Source organism: Erpetoichthys calabaricus, chromosome 2 (assembly GCF_900747795.2).
Source record: "Erpetoichthys calabaricus chromosome 2, fErpCal1.3, whole genome shotgun sequence".
In the NCBI taxonomy this organism is placed as follows: Eukaryota; Metazoa; Chordata; class Cladistia; order Polypteriformes; family Polypteridae; genus Erpetoichthys; species Erpetoichthys calabaricus.
The window spans coordinates 293,799,091-293,819,730 of record NC_041395.2 but is presented as its reverse complement, the minus strand read 5'-3'; the positions used below and the strand labels follow the sequence as shown (position 1 = coordinate 293,819,730).

Genomic DNA, 20,640 nt, shown 5'->3' with positions numbered 1-20,640 from the left:
ACACATTTTGAAATTCTTTTGAAATCACGTTTTAGCATCCAGTAACTTTTTTAGATTTAAGTTTAAATGCCTTGGGAATATGTATGAAAATACTATATAAATAATATTTCAGGATTCAGCATCAATGAGACATTTTTAGCCACCTACACTGCAACCTTGACAATCATCTTTTAAAGTTGGTTATTTTTATTCTACAGCAGTTTTCACTAAGAACTAGTTTTATCCCCAATCTTTGAATAAGGCAATCTGCTTATGTTACTCAAGGTCAAACTCATTCATTTTTCCAGCCCTTAATATATGCCGGTAAGAAGTTTTCCTTGAAATTTGGCCTAAAATTATCCCCTGATTAAAGGGGAATGTTACTTTTGTCCTGGTAAATATGATGAAGTTGACAGTACTTGAAACTTAACCTGAGGAGTGAATATGTCCATCAAACCCTTTTTAACCTGGTTAATCTAAATTCCTTGTTTATAGCACTAATCACAAGATAAGGTGGACATAAATAAAGAAGTTATTGTTTATATGAGATTGATGGTGGTGTATCCTCTGATTTAACTGCAGAAAGGTTTATTTAATACAAATAGTAGGCGTAAATAATACTGTAAACGTGAAATTTAATATTTCTGTACGTTATATAATATATATATAATATATAATGTCTCTTCCTATCATCAAAAGGTACGAGTTGGAATAATTCAGTACAGCTCTTCACCAAGACTTGAGTTCAGCTTGGATGCCAGTCCAACCAAAGAGGAAGTGAAGGAACGGATAAAGAAAGTTGCATTTATGTATGTCCATTTAATTCTATAATACAAATTCTGAATTGTTCATTTGAGTGTTATGAAAGAAACACACATTAGTTATTTCAACAGGTTTTTTGATATCAGATCCACAAAAAGTATGTATTTTTATTTGTAAGCTAAGTTGTACATTGCACATTTAAGTGCATTGATTTAACAATTCACGATGACAGTAAGGTAAACTGGCTCATCAGATGTTTATTACTGTAAATTCCCTTGCAACTTTGTATAAGTAATATTTTTTATTTTTTACAGGGCATTTTTTGCCCTCAGACTGAATTCCAGTGCTTTTTGTGAAATACAGAAGATAAATATTTTACTTTATTGGAATAGTGAACAGCAGCTTGTTTAGTCTTACCAGTAGTGAGAAAAAATGACCAAGTACTGTATATTAATCCAATCTAAACATATTTGGATGAACATAGTGCACATTTCAATATGGGAAGGTTTTATGTAATTGTTTATATGAGTAAGGAAAAAATACAAAGAAGAAACTTTGTTACATCAGCAGCATGGACACTCAATAAGAACAAGCTTGTTATTTTCATCATTGTCAGACATGCTAATGTAACATTTTAGTTAGCATTAACCAGCCTTTGGACCTACTGAATTATCCAATTTATTAACTTTTGCCAAATATATTAATCATCACTCACCAAAAGCAGATATGTGATGCTTTGTTGGTAGGTTCTATAAAGTGACTAAATTTCACAAAATCTGGTGTTTGTTAGTTTTATTCTGACACTACTGCGAAGGCAAACTTGGCAGTCTTTACAGTACATAGGAGATATTTTATCAGCCCTCATTTCTGTTTTTCAATCCTGAAGTGGAGATTCAAACTCGTGTTAAATGTGTCTCCAAATTTGCTCATTTTCATCCTTAGACTCTCTCTCAGAACCAGCCTTATTTAGATTATCCTACTGCTGAGATACTTTTACTTTTTCATGTTTGGAATTCACTAATGCCCTCTATAGTAATTTTTCCAAGAGTCAATTACATAAACTTCAAATAGTTCAAAATTCAGCAGCTTATTAACACTTACTAGGGTTACAAGAGAGTGTTACCCCACTATGGTTTTGTTTGCAGTGACTCCCTTTTGATCAATGAAAAAACCTAGAATCATAATGCATACTTTAAAATCTGTGTATGGCAGCTATTCAACATACTTAGCAGATTTAATATACTGTAGCCCTTATGCGCCACTGTGCTGCTGTCAATCTTTTGTTCATTCCGTCTTGCAGTTAGGTGTAAAACAATGAGATCTCATACTTTTGTTTGGCTTTAAAACTTGAAATTCACTTCCACTTTCATTAAGACATATTCAATCACTTGATTTGTTTAAATCTATGCAAAAGACCTTCTTATTTGAAATAAATGGGGACTTAAATATAATCCTTGAATGAATTCATATGCATTTCCAGTCATTAAGCTTGTACATCTTTGGCTTGTTTAAATGTGGTTATAGACTTGTCACTTGATCCGCACTTACTGGGAATTCCTCGTTCATGGGGAACAATTGCAAGCCCCGGTCCCCATCATGAATGGGGTTCAACGGCTTACCCACGCCGCTCGGCGCCGGGTAGACACACGTTGATCCATTCAGTGTAGCGCGCATGCAGCCCCGGACATCTAAGGGCATCACAGACCTGTTATTGCTCAATCTCACGTGGCTGAAAGCTTAGCAGCTGCGATAGTTTTACACTCCAGTACTTTGCGGTGAATGCTGGTAACAGTCAGGCGGGCGGGCAGGCATTCTCGTCCCATGGTCTTAGAGTTGGTGGATTGGCTCTGTGAGTTGTCGTTGTATCCCATGGTCTTACCGTTGGTGGGCAGGGCTCTGTGAGTTGGCAGGCATGGCTATGTCGTGCGTATCCCATTGTTGTCTTGCGTGCCCTGGTCGGCTGCTAAGTAAATTATATATATAGATATGTGTAGTCATGTGGGGATATTTGCCTCCTTCCTTGTCTATATATATATTTATATTCATACATGTTAATATTCATATATAATAATATACAATAAGAAGAGAAATAGTGTATGGGGAAACTTTGTGTTCCAGCCTAAGCCAGAAAAAAGAATGGCAAAGTTCAGATTTTTATGAAAACAGAAATAGAACTTTATAATACAAAACACATGGGAGGGATGATCAAAGAGAAAACACAAGAGTAACAAATTAGTAAATGAAGAAAAAGCACAGCTCTGTAATTGGGCCCTGCTATACAGTTTATTGTCCTTTTCTGTCACATATGGTGGCTTTAAGGTTGCCTGAAAACACAATCTTGAGCACTGCTCTGCTGTTTTGCTCACTTCCCATAATTTCTATATTTGTCTCTTTCTCAACTTGCTTCACTGTCTCATTCTTTCTGTCTGTGACTATACTACTTTCAGGCCATTCAAGAACATGGCCCAGCTCACCTGCTGACACTGATATCACTATGCCATGTCAAGCAGTAGTCTTTAAACCCAACTATTAAATTACTTCCAAGCCATCTTCAGAATCATTTTCTAAGTCAGGGAAACCCTCTGAAATTCCTGAGACTCATCATCCTGTAGCTTTTTTGAGAGCCCAAACTAATTAATGTGCTTATGAGTTCATAGTTAAAATGCCAGGAACTCTTGACAGCTGTAATATGTACTGCTTTACATAGCTTGTGGCAGACCTCCATGTGTTTCTTGTGGGAACTTTCTGCTGCCTATAATTGCTTGAAAGGTCTTTTTGGACATTCTGACCTTCCACTATAATCTACGTGTTAGATCAGTATTTTTGGAATAATTGCTTCTAGAACATTCTGTTGGCACATCAGGTATTTCTCTCTGGTGGCTGTTTACTGACAGTGGCACTTGAAGGTGCTCTACAGTTGTACTATAGGTTATTTTTAACAACAGACTTGTTGAGCCTTTTCTGATATCCCTTCTGATACCTGCCGTCCTTTGCCATTTTAGCATCATGCCACTACATATATTTTATTTTAAATGTAGCGAATCCAGTTAATTTCTAGGTTATATAAAGCATTTTAATATAATCTAAAAAGAAATTTGTCCTTTAATATTATCTTGATAAGAATTTTGATCTTATAATCTTATTTTTGACTACTTTTTTAATCCAGTAGTGTCATCGTCATCATATATGATAAGTGTTTTATTACTCAGTCATTCAGTTTATTTTTGTATTGTATTGTTATTTTGCAGTTTTACAAAGTCATTAGATAAATCTTGCATTAGTTTTAACACACCTTAATTTTTTAAATGAAAGCTATGATATTTAACTTGAAAACTGAATTAGGTTAGCTGATTTTTAAGTGTTCTGTAGACTGTATCTTAAAGCAAAGTATTTTGAAAGTTTGTTATTGCTATAAGGTCAATCAACATTTCTCTTAAAAGTTTTTCTCTTTTTGCAAAAATGTTTAATTTCTTTATAGTAGTACAATCATAAAGTCCAGATGGATTTTTTTTTTACTAAATATACTTGTTGATCTGTTAAATACTTTACTATTTAAGCCATTTGTTTTATATATTTGTGTTATATGCCTTCATTTTGGAAATATTTTCTTTTGTCATAATTTGATGCTCTATTGATATTTTCACTGTGTCTTGTCATCATTCAACAAAACTTTGCATAATATGTACTTCTTTTTGTTGATATTATGAAAATATAGTAATTACATTTATTTACAGTATGTTTGAAATGATTTCTGCCTTTTTCAGTGTGTAGGTATTAACAATTGCTACAAACTTCAGTTTTCTTTATTATACATCATTAGTTCTGCTTATGGCCTTCTATGTAACAGTATTCCTAATAGATTCTAGTTACCCCTATTTCACATTTTCGGTAATTGTTTAATAATAATTTAATAATAGTTGGTCTCATGTTCCGTTTTTTATGACATTTCCTCTACTTGCTCTATATAAGTTAATGTTTTATCTAACTAGATATATTTATATCCATGTGATATAATGGTGTTTCTGTGTTGAATAAAGATAGGCAACTAAATCCTTTCTTTTCTGATCTTTTCAGGGGTGGGAGCACCCAGACAGGTCTGGCTCTGAAGTATGTTATGCGTAAGGGATTCCTAGGTGGAAGAAACTCCACAGTTCCTAAGATTCTTATTATTTTTAGTGATGGTAAATCTCAAGGACCAGTCCAGATACCAGCTGATCATCTGAAAGAGAAGGGAATTACAATATTTGCAGTTGGAATAAAGTATCCAAGGTTATACACATTTTTCATAATATTTTATGTTAGTTTTTGTTTGAAAATTTTCATACATTTTCTTCTTCACTAAAAAAAACATTCTCTAGTGAACCACCTAGGCTTCACCTTATAGAATGCAAGTTCTGTATGTCCACTATGCCAGCTGGTATTCATATTAACTTTTATTGGCTTAAAACTCTTTACATTAAATAAATTTTTATTTAACATGTAGAGGTTTCTGCTTTTTGTTTATAGAATCAGAAGTATGCAGCTTATGCTTTTGTTGCATATAATTTCATTTTTAATTTTTTTTCATACTTCTCAGCCCTTCCGTTTTCCCAGAGAGCTGAAAAGTGGTGCAGAATAACATAATGGATTACAGAAGATTTTCTCTTTCTGTGTCTGTTTTAGCCAAGAGCAAAATGATCTAAACTAACCTTCTCTTACAGTTGTAGCCCTCTAATGCTGGAAAGAAACATATCTTCAGCGATGTTAACAGCATGGTTGGTAAACCTACAGAACTTAAGTTTCATCTATCCATCTAGATCTTTGTGCAGCTATCATAAAATTAGTTCCATAAAAATGCGCTACTGGCAGAAAAATATTCTGTTAATGCCCAGAATATTCCACCACTGTGAAATGAACACCAACTTCATATTGGCACAAAATAATCACAAAACTTTATTAATTAATTATATCATTATTGACATTGTCACCAACTGACTGAAGATTTAAAAAATTTAATATTATACTGTAATATAAATCAATGAAGTTGACTAATAGAATTTTCTAACTTGCATTGAATTTGAAAATGGCAAAGCAGACATCTATTTCACTTGCAAGCAGTAGTGTCAGAACAGATGTAGTACGATCTAGTAAGGTAATAAGAAGGAAAGTCACTATGTTTAACATACAGGATCGATCTGCTTCCCCTAATTTTGTCGAGCATTCTGAAGTGGCACTGTAAACTACTTATGCCTGTGCCTTCATATGTATGCTTATTATCTGAGTAAATAACGTTTCTTTACTGCATTGTACACAGCATGTCATTTGTACAAGTGTTAATTTTATTTTCAGATTATTATTTGTATTTTTCTTGCATGCAGTTTTCAACTATGCTGTAATTTTATACTGTATCTATTGTGACGCTATGGTATAGTACACTATATATAAGTAATTAGTGTATAGCGTACTGAGTTTATAGATGTACATATGCTTTATAAGAAAACTTAAATTGAACTAGGTTGAACTTAACTCAGTAATAAGGGAGAAACCACAACAGAAATGAAGAAATTCCCTTTGCATTAATCCTCACTGTGCTGCTTATGCATCAGCCAAATGTGCCATTTAACATCAGTACATTTTTTTTTTTATTTTATTTGTTTGTCCAGTACTTATAAATTTGCATAATGAAACTAACTGTGCTAGCGGTACAGTATTTGCTATGTGTATTCATTTAAAGCATAGCAAGTTTTACTGGTTTGTCTTTTTTTTCTAAGCAAAACTTTGTCTGAAATAATTCTTTGGTATAACTGATATAATAGATGGGAGGAGCTTCACACACTTGCCAGTAAACCTTCAGACCAACACGTTTTGTTTGCTGAACGTTTTGATGATGCTGTGAATGGTCTTTACACCACTCTTACCTCTTCTACAGTCTGTTCGGCAATACCCCCTGGTAGGAGAATTGATATTTTCTTATGGTTTTATATAATATAGTATATGTATTTATAATTTGGAAACATACTTAATAATAATACTATAATTTGGAAACCATTAATTTGATTTAAAGATATAGCCAAGACATTACTAATGTTGCAAATGGCTATTACTGCTTGTAATTATCAGTTTTTAATTTATTTAATGTCTAATGTCTGTGTTGTTTTGCCTAATTTAACCTGTTTTGGTTTTTTTTTTGCTCATTGTGTTGCACACAAACAATACTTTCCCTGTGCATGTATAAGAAAAATCAATTTTACACTTTTACTTTTATACTGTTTGTACAGATAACTTACAGGTATTGCTTTGGAAAAGACCAGTTCTTGACAGGATTGAAACATTTGAGTAAACATTTTGGGAATGTGGGAAGTTAGCATTAATCAGACTAAAGTGGACCCAGTAAATAATACTTACAGGTTGAGACAGTAACATGTCATTTGATGTCATTTATTACTGTTGCTGATATACCGCACTACCCAGAGTGATCACATACATGTGCCTTTAAAAACTACACCATCTGAGAGAGCAAGAAAATACTAATAATAAAAAAAACAATTACAAGTCCTTTTTTCTGTACATCTGATCAGAAACTCATGCATTCCTTAGTAAACAGTACAAACTAAGCATATTTACTTCCCCTGATTTATAATATTAGATTTAAAAGTAATTCAGTGAAATAAATTTCATCTAAATTTCTTAAAGGGTGCAAAATTGAGTCCAGGCCCTGTGAGCGTAAAACTTTGGAGACAGTGAAAGAGTTTAAGGGGAACTTCATGTGCTGGAAAGGATCCCAAGGCAAAACATCACCATATACATCATTATGCCCATATTACAGGTCAGTATGTGTTCTATAATAACTAAAAAATGCATCTTTGCTATATGTACTGTATTTTATCATTTGTGTTTCAAAAACCCATGTATAGTCTAAAATTGAGCCTTCAACCCCTATAAAATTGAGAAAATAGATATTCTTATTTATAAAATAAGCATCACGCGAATTGGTATCTTTGCTTTTGCTCTTGCTTGTAGGATTAGTGAATGCTGTTGTACAACCAATTTATTCAGCAATTCACTAGAGAAGAGAAAATGATGCTGCTGTTTGAATGCAACATGTATTGCTTGTCATTATATTTCTTTGAGACTAAATATTTAAAAAAAAAAATGTATAATGGCTAGTGCTTTGGATTGTATACCACAGCATTGCCTTAAGTTATCATTTTCTGTGGGTTCTGTCACCCTTATACAACATGTGCTCCGCTTGTAACAAATATACATTAACTGTTGAGTGTTGTATTGAAGGAATACTAAACAAAATATAATGTTCGCAGGGAGCCATTCCTATAATAGCTAATGAAGTAGACTGTGAGTGATTAGGCAAAAGTTTTTTGAATCAGCAGAGTGAACCACAGCAATTCATCTAACCTGCGGGTGTTGTCCTTGTTAAATAAACCTAAGCAACTGTACTCTTGAGCAGTGGTCCCCAACCTTTTTGACAGCAAGGACCACTTTATTAGATGCAAATTTTTCCACGGACCGGTTGGGGGGGGGGGGGGGGGGGCAGTTTTATACACAAAATACATAATACATAATAACATTTCTATTATTATTAAAGTTATTAAGCAGTTCGCATACGTTTGCAATCTGAGATTTTTCTTCTTTTTTTGCATATAACAAAGACATATGCTTTACATTTGCCAATCCAACAGATTGGTCATCACAAACATTAACACTGCAATCTTTTTTTCGTGTCTGCCGTTTCTATAGGAGGGTGACAATGAGTTAAATTCCAATGGATGTTTTTCAAATGTTGACAAGCAATAAGCAAAAGGAATCAATGAAAACCACAGACAACAAAAACAGCAAAAAAAAAAAAAAAAAAAAGTACGAGGAAAGTTCGAAGAAAGATTTTTTTACAATGTTTCTGTTTGGGGATCGTTGTGCAAACGTGCACAACTGAGCTGCAACTACAGATCTAACTGTACTTCGTAGCAACGTGATTTCTATAGACTCATGTCATATGGCGAAACTGTCGGGACCATAAAAATACTTTGTTGTAATACTCTCTCACCTCAGTCTCTCTCCTCTCTCTGCACCGCTGCAAAGCCCCGCCCGCCAAGCGTTCTGAAAGTCTGAGTGAGTCGCCGTTGCCGGCAGTTCTCTCGCGGCCCGGCTGTCAGATGGCTGCGGACCAGTAGTGGGCCGCGGACCGGGGGTTGGGGACCCCTGCTCTAGAGCACTGCTCTGTTGCATAGCAGTTTTCAATTATTAAAATAATACACTGCCGAAAATTTTCTTTTTTTTAAATGTTACTTACCCATGTACTTTGTAGTGGTGGACGAGATTTTTAATTGTTAAAGCCCTGCAATATATATTACAGGCAATATATATGGTGCTTTACATAAAGTATTCAAACCCATGACCATTTATCTACCTTTATCGAATAATAACTCCTTTACTGAAATTATATGATACAGTTTGAGCATCCCTAATCCAAAACGCCTGGAACCAGATATTGTATATTTTAGATTTGAAATATTTTTGGATTTTGGAATATTTTCATATTTGCATCTTCCTAAAACTTCTGCCCTGACCTTCTTCAGTCAATGTACTTTAAGCCACCATGGTTTCAGGAATAAAAAAAAAGAAACTGGGTCCCTGTTGATGGAAAGCAACCCCTTAGCATAATGATACCACCGCCATAATGCACTGCAGTATGTTTTTTGAGGTATGAGCAGTGTTAACATTTGCCCTACACATAGCTCCTTGAACAGCAGCTAAGAAAGCTCTTAGTCTCATCTGACCATAAAATCTTCCACTTGAACTGCAGATCTAAAACTCTATCTTGGTCTAATTTGACTATAACATATTTACCCCACTGGGTAACTCTTGTGCTTTTCTGCAAACATGCTTTCATATGGTTGTTTTTGTAGAATGTTTTTTTTCTGCCACCCTTCCATACAGATCTCTATAATGTGTACACAGAGCTCTTGAACCTTTATGCCAGTCTCAGTTACTGAACTTTGTATGATTGTTGGCCTCTCTATGGCTCCTGTCACAAGCTTCCTTCTTATTTCGAAGAACAGCTTTTCTAGGGAGAATCTTGGTGGATTAAGTTAGCTTCCACTTCCTGTTTATAGAACAAGTGGTCCCCATAGAGACATTCTGACACTTGGATATTGTTTTATACCTTTTTCCTAATTTATGCATATTTCCTAACTTATCTGGAATGTTTTTAGTCAAAATGTTCACAGCTGTCCTTCAGATTTCACAGCTTTAAAAACAATCGCTCAACTACAGGGTTTTTAACCAGAGAATAAGTCAATTATTGTAGTAATTCACTGGTAGAGAGCAGTTGCAAGGCAATAGTGTTTACATTAAGCAATTGTTTTTTACAAGTTTAAATTTAGGGCTTATGCAGATATTGAATATTTAACCAAACAGCTATGTATTTTTTACCAAGATTTTTATTCTGATATAAAACAATGTTACATGAAAAAAAGAAAACTAATTTTTCAGAGCTTTCAAATAAAAATATCACAGATACAAATAATTTCATTTTCGGATTTGTTATTCAGTAAAATTAGAATTGGTCAAGAGTCTGAATACTTTTTAAATGCATTCGGAAAATTAGACATATTGTGAGTCTTTGAGTTAAATTTGTCTTATTGTTAATATGTTTCTTCAAAAATAATACACTGGATACAATGTTAATAACATTAGACCAGCTAAAGAGAAGAATGCTGTAACCAATAGAATACCACTGAAGTCTATATATTTTATTTGTTTCTTTTTTAATAGTTGGAACAGAGTTTACAGAAAACACCAGAGCACCTGTTACAGAACAATATGTCCAGGTATTCCTGTGATTTAGCTCTAACTATTATTTTCATTTCCTTAGTAAAACTTAGTAAAACTGAAGAACACAAAGTGGTTATAAATGAAAGCTTTTGCAATTTTTATGCTGTGACTGGTGAATTTCTTCTGATGATGTTAAAATTTTACTTGACTCAATTAAGCAGCTTTAATGTAATACTACCAATGTCTTCAATTGAAGTTTTATTGTATTGTGTCTTCCTAGCTTTGTAAACATGAAACAAATGCCCTCCATTAGAATTATTTCAGTCAATTATTAGGATGATAGTGTATGTTACTTTCTGTCTTGCAAAGTACTTTGTGTGTCTTAAAAATATTAACGTGTATGGTATTTACATTCTCTTACAAACAATTCAGGAATGCCAAATTTGTGGTTTTTTTGAACATACATTGCTTTGTGGTTATGATGTTCTTTAATTATGCTCAAACTATAAGTTGCATTTCTATTATGAGTAGGAATTTAATTTTTCTTTTCTTGGGTAAAACAATAGGTTCTTAAGCACCTTGATAACAAGGTATATTAAAAACCTTAAGGGAAATGGAAAATTGTTGACTCTCTTTTTCATAATTTTTAGATCCTTGTGACTCTCAACCCTGTCATAATGGAGGCACTTGTATTCCAGAAGGATTAGAAAAGTATCGTTGTGTCTGCCCAGTGGGATTTGGTGGCAACAGCAACTGTGGTATGATGATATTCCTTTTTAAAGTGATTATTTGTTGTATATGGATTACGACAAGTACCAAATATTTGGAAAATATTTGGTACCATCTGTTTTTATGTTATTGCATACTTATTGTAGTAAATTTGATCAGATCCTTTCATTGGTTTAGATAGTATACAAAGGAGGGACTATGATTTGTTGTTCTAAGTAATCAAACATGAAGCATTTAGGTGGGAAGAAATTAAAGCTCCCTTCCTGGTTAAACCAAGTCTAGTAACAAGGATACTTTAAGGTACCGGCATTCACTAAACCACAGTCTCTAGTATATGTCAGAAGCTATTACATTCCTCCAAAGCATCTGTTTAGCTGCATTTTTCGTGTTGACAAAACTGCTGTACTCACCCAAGCCAAGGCCCTTGTTGTCAGGACAGGAGAGCATTGGATTGTTGTCATTCCTCTCTGGCATTACCAGGTTCCCTGGTTTGGGGCATTGTTTGGCTACATTTCTGTCATTTAGTCTTTTATACTCTGCCTCTGGAGTTTCTGCTTCTTTGACACGATTCTTGAAAGCAGGGTCTACTACCTTTGATAGTCAATGTCCTCCCACACTGATGAGTGAAGGTGCTGTGTCCTTGCACCCATGGAGGTTTTCTGTAGGACTATACCTTGTTCTGTGTAAATTTGAAGTTGCCATGTCCCCTTCCAACTTATAGTCACCTGAAAACACGTTTACAATAATACTTTATCAATAATACAAATAACTGTTTCATACATTTCCAAATATGTACAGTTAGGTCCATAAATATTTGGACAGAGACAACTTTTTTTCTAATTTTGGTTCTGTACATTACCACAATGAATTTTAAATGAAACAACTCAGATGCAGTTGAAGTGCTGACTTTCAGCTTTAATTCAGTGGGGTGAACAAAACGATTGCATAAAAATGTGAGACAATTAAAGCATTTTTTAACACAATCCCTTCATTTCAGGGGCTCAAAAGTAATTGGACAAATTAAATACCTGGAAATAAAATGTTCATTTCTAATACTTGGTTGAAAACCCTTTGCTGGCAATGACAGCCTGAAGTCTTGAACTCATGGAGACATCACCAGATGCTGGGTTTCCTCCTTTTTAATGCTCTGCCAGGCCTTTACTGAAGCGGCTTTCAGTTGCTGTTTGTTTGTGGGCCTTTCTGTCCGAAGTTTAGTCTTCAACAAGTGAAATGCATGCTCAATTGGGTTAAGATCAGGTGACTGACTTGGGCATTCAAAAATTTTCCACTTCTTTGCTTTAATAAACTCCTGGGTTGCTTTGGCTGTATGTTTTGGGTCATTGTCCATCTGTATCATGAAACGCCACCCAATCAATTTGACTGCATTTAGCTGGATTTGAGCAGACAGTATGTCTCTGAACACCTCAGAATTCATTCGGCTGCTTCTGTCCTGTGTCACATCATCAATAAACACTAGTGTCCCAGTGCCACTGGCAGCCATGCACACCCAAGCCATCACAATGCCTCCACCGTGTTTTACAGATGATATGGTATGCTTTGGATAATGAGCTGTTCCACGCCTTCTCCATACTTTCTTCTTGCCATCATTCTGGTAGAGGTTGATCTTTGTTTCATCTGTCCAAAGAATGTTTTTCCAGAACTGTGCTGGCTTTTTTAGATGTTCTTTAACAAAGTCCAATCTAGTTCTATTCTTGAGGCTTATGAGTGGCTTGCACCTTGCAGTGCACCCTCTGTATTTACTTTCATGCAGTCTTCTCTTTATGGTAGACTTGGATATCGATACGCCTTTGCGTTGCTGAGTTCACCAGTGCTTGCTTTCTTTCTCAGGATGTACCAAACTGTAGATTTTGCCACTCGTAATATTGTAGCAATTTCTCGGATGGGTTTTTTCTGTTTTCGCAGCTTAAGGATGGCTTCTTTCACCTGCATGGAGAGCTCCTTTAACCGCATGTTGTCTGTTCACAACAAAATCTTCCACATGCAAGCACCACACCTCAAATCAACTCCAGGCCTTTTATCTGCTTAATTGATAATGACATAATGATGGACTTGCCCACACCTGCCCATGAAATAGCCTTTGAGTCAGTTGTCCAATTACTTTTGAGCCCCTGAAATGAAGGGATTGCGTTAAAAAAATGCTTTAGTTGCCTCACATTTTTATGCAATCGTTTTGTTCACCCCACTGAATTAAATCTGAAAGTCTGCACTTCAACTGCATCTGAGTTGTTTCATTTAAAATTCATTGTGGTAATGTACAGAACCAAAATTAGAAAAAAGTTGTCTCTGTCCAAATATTTAAGGACCTAACTGTATCTTTTAAAGTTAGAATGACACCAGGTTTTTTGGAAAAAACTAAAGACTTATGACTTTGAAAGATTTAAAATGATTGTGAAAAAATGTAAAATGGGTAGATAGAAAGAACAAATGAACGAACAAACTGTATTTGTCTCCAGGGTTACATTTGGCTTTGAAATACAAAAAATGACTTAAACATAGTGCTCTAATTATCGGAGGTTAGAAAATAAAATGTCATTTTTGTTGGATATTATCATGGTGGAAAGTTTACATTGCCTGCTTTATTTCTGTTATAATTTGTTTATTGTCAGCTGTATCTTTTGTCTTTTATAGTACTGAAGATGAGCCTTGCCTGCAGTGTTGATATACTGTTCCTGATAGAAAGTTCATCTTCTGTCACTCTGGAGGGATTTCTTCGTTTCAAATCCTTCTTAAAACGTTTCATTCAATCTGCCTTGTCTTCAGATTCTCCAGTTAATGTGGGTTTAGCTCAATACAGCGACAGTGTCCAAATAGAAATGAAAATCGGAGAATACAGAAACATTTCTGAACTTCTGCAAGCTGCAGACAGCATGTCATTTATTGGAGGTGAAACCAAAACTGGTAAAGCTCTTCGTTATGTGACTCAGTTTGGTTTCAAGAGCAATCCAGTTTTTGCAGATGTCCAGGATGATTTACCAAGGGTGGTAGTCCTTTTGACAGATTCCAAATCTCAGGATTCTGTATCTGATGCTGCTAAGTATGCTCGGGATCGGGAGTACTTTCTTATTGCTTTGGGTGGTGTCTTCCTTAAAGCTGATTTGAATGAAATAACTGGAAATCCTCAGAGAACAATTACTTATTCAAGTCCCCAAGATCTCTTCAACAAACTTCCAGAACTGGGAAGCAAAATCTGCAGTGTTGATAGCCAAGGTAAGCCTTATTAATTTAATTTAATTTAATTTGTATTTTATTTGTATTTTGTTGTAAATTTATCAGTGACTCCCAATTGATCTGCACCCATTCTGAGAATACTGAAACTAAAAACCAAGACAGAATAAATTAACATTGTATTTTTCAATTCATGTCATGAAACTGAGTTTTCGTTTCAGGCAAAATTGTTCTTTGTGTTAATTTTGATACAGTTTGATAGAAAGTGATGTAGGAGAGTAGCCATGCATTGATTTAGAAAAGGGTCAGAGCATAAACAGCGAGACTTGTAGATTATTATATGGAGAAACTACCATAGCTGAACATTTGCAGAAATAAACAGTTAAGAGGTCCATTGCCTCTTTACAGTGTTTACTTATTGTAAAGATTTTCTCATCAATCTCTGATAGTATAGTTTATTGAAATGTTTTTTAAATTTTACATTCCTTAGTTTTTTCCTCACCAGATCATGGAAAATGTCTTAGTGTTAGAAACATTTACACATGAATGGTCATCCAGTTTTCTAAAAGTTTATTGCTGTTTTCACATAGTGTTCATATATCCACATTTAAAAGCATTTATTAAACATTATTAAACATCTGTTATTATTTGTTGACCTTTCTTACATAATATGGCCATGTTCAGATTTCACATTTTAGTATTATACAAATATACAGTATATATATGAAAATAACAAATTATGATCCCAATATTCTTTGATTGCAACCGAGTTACTCCTGTCCTGTTCAGTGTTTAGACAGATTCACTGAAATATGTGAAAATACAGAGAAATATAAAAGACAATATGAGAAGATGACACCCCTCCATTTCCTGACCAAAAGATTGGCATAAATTGCAATTGTAGTCATTACAGATGACCACATTTGGATTTTCACAGGTACTAAAGTCAGTGGAATACTGCTACTCAATGAGTGTTCAGGAAACTCTGGCTCAAGAAATTAGATGAAAAAGTAAAGTTAAATTTTAAGGAAAAACATAACTACAAATCATATACTGTACATGTATTTGTTTTTTATTTGTAATGTGTACTGAAATATTCTTTATATTTGCTTCTGTTGTAGGGTGCCTTGGCCAGCCTCTGGATCTTGTGTTTGGACTGGATGCATCTGCTGGTGTGGGAAAAGACAATTTTGTTCGACTGAGGGACTTTGTTAAAAGCACATCTGTTCAGTTTGACATAAACCGTGATGTCACTCAGATTGGACTTGTTACATACAGTAGCCATCCACATACTGTCTTTGCCCTAGACACCTATGAGTCAGGTTCTAGTGTCTTGCAAGCCATTAGTCAAGTGACATACTTAGGTGGCAGTGTATCTACTGGAAGTGCTCTTCTTCACATTCATGATGATGTGATGACAGTGCAGAAGGGGGCTAGGCCTGGAGTTAACAAGGTTGTAGTAGTAATAACAGATGGAGCGGGGGGTGAGGATGCAGTAGTACCAGCGCAGAAAATTCGGAATAATGGAATTGGACTAATTGTGATTGGAATTGGAGATGCCCAGAAAGACACACTGGTTAAGATTGCTGGCTCTGAGAAGTACTTGATTCCAGTACCATCTTATGAAGATCTTAAGTATTTTGAAGACCTCATTGTTCAAAAAGTTTGTGAAGGTAAAAGAAAATGTATTTTTGGCTCCTTGGTTATATTTTTTAAATATTTGATTAAAAATAAAGTTATAATCTATTCTTTAAATCATTAAATATTAATCCTTAGACAGCTTGTTTCAACAAATTTATCTAATCCTTGCAGCAAGTAGCCTGTGTTTACTGCAACATGTTAGTTCCAGGTTACTAACTACCGGATCATTCAAATTTGCATAATGACTTCTTCATGCCTGGTGACAGTGCACAGTAGTTTTTGTGAATGAGCTCTAGGGTTGGGGTTGGTGCATGAAAAAAAATCTTCATCTTTGTCACTCTTACAACAGCTGCTAATCACATACCTCAGTCAGTTTTACAAATTGGGACTTTCATTAAATAAAAACAGTTATATAGAAAAAATAAAAATGCTACCAGATTGAGTCATTTAAAAGCATGTTGCAGGATGAATAAAATTGTATTCTCCAGCACCCCCTTAATAAGACACCACTCCGGCACCACTGTGAAGATGTGCAAGCAATCTGAATAGATTCACAAAACCATTTTGGCTAGCACTACTGTCACCTGCACAAGTGGTTCCAGTGACCAGGTTTGTATAATAAACAGTGTTAACAGTACTTTCCAGAAATAGCTTTTATATTGAAATACTCATATTTACTGACTGTTTTGATGGAAGAATAAAAACAACAATTCCCTTCCATGCTTCTTTATAGAGAGTGTTGGCTTTAATAAGTTGTAGTAAACTTATTTTTGACGGTATTTACTTGAGAAGTACTGAAATATTTTTTTACAAACTAAGTTGAAGGGACGAACACAGATAAAGAAAGGTTCTCTCTAATAGTCAAGGCATACATTCGTTATATTTTTTTAATGCAAATATGATGGAATTATTACCAGTCCTTTCTGTTTGTGCTGTATGGAAAATGATGCACATTTAAGCAAATTCTGGACAAAAATACTATTCTGCTATCTTATGTTTCTCTCTAGCCAGATGTCTGTGTCCCCATATGAGCATGCAGTTATTCTGAAACAATAGAAATTTGTTCATCTCATTGCATGTTATTAAAATTTCCATACACCCTGTGCTGGTGAAAGTACAATACATTTTAAAAAAAGAAGAGGACTGTAGCCCTCTTCCAGTGCCAATGATTGTCAACTGGTGTCTTCTACTTACTGACATATTAACTACTAAACATGAATATAAGGCATGAAAACTGTTTGCTAACATTTTCATTTAATTAATTAAATAAATATCTGTCACAGATTTTTTTGCTTTCCGAATTAGGTGCCACTAAATCATAACTGCTCATATTGGAAAGACTTTAAAGCTGTGAAATGAGTACCTTACTAAATTACAGCAGACAGCTGCATTTCTGCTTCCATTTGGTTCTAATCCCTACCAACAGTTTTTTAAGACAGCTGATAGTACTTTATCATGCCTCAGTTGTTGCAGTCTGACTGGGGTTCAGCTGTTTACATTTTTTATGATACTACTTGCAACCATAAAATACTGTCTTTTTATAGTTTGACAGTGTTATTAAAAGATATTTTTTTCCAGATAACTAATTTGATTTTTGAGATTTTAGTATTTAATGTGATATTTCTTCTTTTTGTGATGGTTACTGACAAATTTGAACATATTTCCATCCTTTAGTGAACCTTCTTAATCCAGTTCAAGATCATAATGAGGTTTTAGTAAAAAATAAATAAATATATAATAAAGTCTGTACTAAATATTAAAATGATAATTTTGTCACAATTATTTTTTTAGAAGCAAAACGGCCAATAAATCTGTGCAGACCCAATCCATGTATGAATGATGGCATCTGCATTTTGCTGAGGGGGAGCTACCGCTGTGAGTGTCGAGGCTGGGATGGGCCGCACTGCGAGTATAGTAAGTTCGCATTTATTTTTTTTTTAAATGCCAAACCATGTATTAAACTGTAACTAGCTTTTCAGAGGCTATCAAATGATTTTTACAAGACAAATGAACTTACTAATGTTTTAGTGATAGTGCACACACAAATCGAGTGCTACAGTTACAGGTATTGAAGATATTTATATACTGTATGTGTTTCATTCAGTGCTGATGTGTAATAGTCAATTGTGTAAAAAACAAAAAATTACACCAAAGATATTGTATCTTACTCTAAATATATGTATACAATATGTACCCCGATAAGCACAAAAAACAATTCAGTATGGATGCAAAAGTTCTACTTTGAGTGTGATTTTCAACCTGCTGTTCAAACACATTTAATCATGGATGATTTTATATACCATATACAGCCATTCTGAAAACACTATATGAAATATTGCCATGTTTCCTCAGAATTATTTGCTTTGCTGCCATCTTACTGGTAAGAGTTATACAAAAATGAAGATGTAAGATAATAAAGAAAATCAAAATTATCCAATACTTTTTTAATTTAGTTGCCTTAATAGCTTTTTTTTATTTCCTTTAGGAAACACTAGAACTACTGGCCGTGGAGATTTGCCAAGGCCATCTGGCTTGTTAACAAATCGTAGACGCCAGAGGAAGCACAGTGGCCTTCATCATCTGAAGAAAGTGCGACTCAGAAAAAGAAATGGAAGTGTAAAGTACTAAAACCTAACTGTTCAATAGGCATACAAATTAACTGGTACTTACCTCATTAGTATTGGAGGACACAATCCTCATGATGCCTGAGCTTCTTGGTGATGGAACTTATTTTATGTATTATTTTAATAATTTAATGGAAGCAAATATGATTTGGGCTAATGTGTTTTTGAACATACATATAGTCAAAGCTTCTATCTGCACTTAACACATTTGTTTATATGTGGAGATAATAAGTATTAAATATTATATATATATATCTTTTAAGCAGCTCATTCAGCCATTAATGCAATTGAATATACTGTTGAGGATAGTCTTTACTTTTCATTCTTCTTATTTAATCTTCCCCTGTTGAGAAAAAAACCTACTCAGTATTTAAGGAGCCAACATTTCTTTTATTTCTAATCACACTGTGTAAATATTGGGATTCTTTGAAATAGTGGGATATTTTTTTACTTAGCTTCTTTTTAGTGTAACCATGTTAAAATTGTAATACATAAAATAAATTTTTAAGTTGTGTGTTTTAATGTAGTTTTTGTTGAAAATAATTGAATTCTGAAAAAGAGAGATTCCATTGGATAAAATATTCTGTGAGGTTGTTATCAGCAAGCAATCATTTATGGCGGATGCCTCCACTGTCTATCATGTCGAATGTGGAACTTGAATTTACTATTTTGGACTTCTGGCCTCCAGTTCTGCCTTTGAACTAAAAGGAAATCCCCCTGTGCAAAGGCTGAAACAGTATATGGGTAATTAGCTTGTGACAGAGCTTTGACCTGCACAATGGTTCTCTCTTGGCCACTCCTGTGTGTGCTGCTGACCACAGAAATGTAACATGTAAGAGCAAACATATTCTTATTTAATAATTCATTTTGTTTTTAATCATTTGCTGTTCAATTTTATATCCCAAGTTATTGTTTGTAATATATGTATTTCCTGTTTTCTGACAAGGATTTTTTTAATGCAATTACATTTTAAGCATTGTTGCAGACAAGATATTCTGTATATCAAACTGGTGTACCCAGTTTGTCACTGAGAATGCAATATTTTAAAATATATTAGTTTTGTTTCTCTGATTCTCTAGGTCCAGCTTAAATACATTTCACTGATTGACTGTAGACCTTACACTCTAAGCAAGAAAAATTACATGAATTACATTAGACTCGTTCCAATATCCAGGCATTTTTGAAGCCGTGAAAATAAAATAATACAAGAGAAATAACAGGCCATGGAAAATTATTTGTTAAGGTTCTATTGTCTTATAAAAAATTTAAACTTTTATAAACCAACTGGAAAGTAGCCCATTGAAGGCTATTCTAAGGAATTCTCACTTCAGTAAAGTAATTACCATAAATTGTAAAGTTTATAGATTTTAATTATGTACACACCTTCATTTCTGTGAAATTTTATTTTGGTATTCTGTAATTTCTTTTTTCCTCTCAGGTTCCTGAATGCAGGTAAAAATGTAGTGCCTGGAGTTAAGACTACAGAGGTGTAAATCTCAATAGACTATTATATGTAATGCATATGATGTACATTTGACAGGAGACTTATTTTTTCAGTCAAGTCATTTAAGCTTAAATTTGTAAATGAATATTTGCATTCAAGATATGTTTTTTTTATAAACCTGCTAATAGACCTTTCTGTTTTCCTGCTTTTATTTTTGTGGCGAATTGCCCATGCTGACCATGTATTGCATGTTTGTAAGTAATGTGTGTTATATACTGCTCAAAAAAATGAAAGGAACACTTTTTAATCAGAGTATAGCATCAAGTCAATGAAATTTTTGGGCTATTGATATGGTCAGTTAAGTAGCAGAGGGGGTTGTTAATCAGTTTTAGCTGCTTTGGTGTTAACAAAATTAACAACACATGCATTAGAGGGGCAACAATGAGAAGACCCCCAAAACAGGAATGGTTTAACAGGTGGAGGTCACTGACATTTTTCCGTCCTCAA

The 20,640-nt window shown here is 34.2% G+C and overlaps 1 protein-coding gene across 1 annotated transcript in view; it reads left to right on the top strand.

Moving 5' to 3' along the window:
* vwa2 (von Willebrand factor A domain containing 2) overlaps positions 1-19,760 on the top strand; it is a 70,945-nt gene extending 51,185 nt beyond the window's left edge. The window contains exons 5-14 of the mRNA XM_028795781.2: positions 679-788; positions 4,816-5,010; positions 6,537-6,670; positions 7,414-7,546; positions 10,510-10,565; positions 11,160-11,267; positions 13,888-14,466; positions 15,546-16,097; positions 17,857-17,979; positions 18,551-19,760. Of these exons, the coding sequence (XP_028651614.1) occupies positions 679-788; positions 4,816-5,010; positions 6,537-6,670; positions 7,414-7,546; positions 10,510-10,565; positions 11,160-11,267; positions 13,888-14,466; positions 15,546-16,097; positions 17,857-17,979; positions 18,551-18,693 (2,133 nt within the window). The 3' untranslated portion in view covers positions 18,694-19,760. The remainder of the gene's footprint in view (positions 1-678; positions 789-4,815; positions 5,011-6,536; positions 6,671-7,413; positions 7,547-10,509; positions 10,566-11,159; positions 11,268-13,887; positions 14,467-15,545; positions 16,098-17,856; positions 17,980-18,550) is intronic.
* The last annotated feature ends 880 nt before the right edge of the window (positions 19,761-20,640 follow it).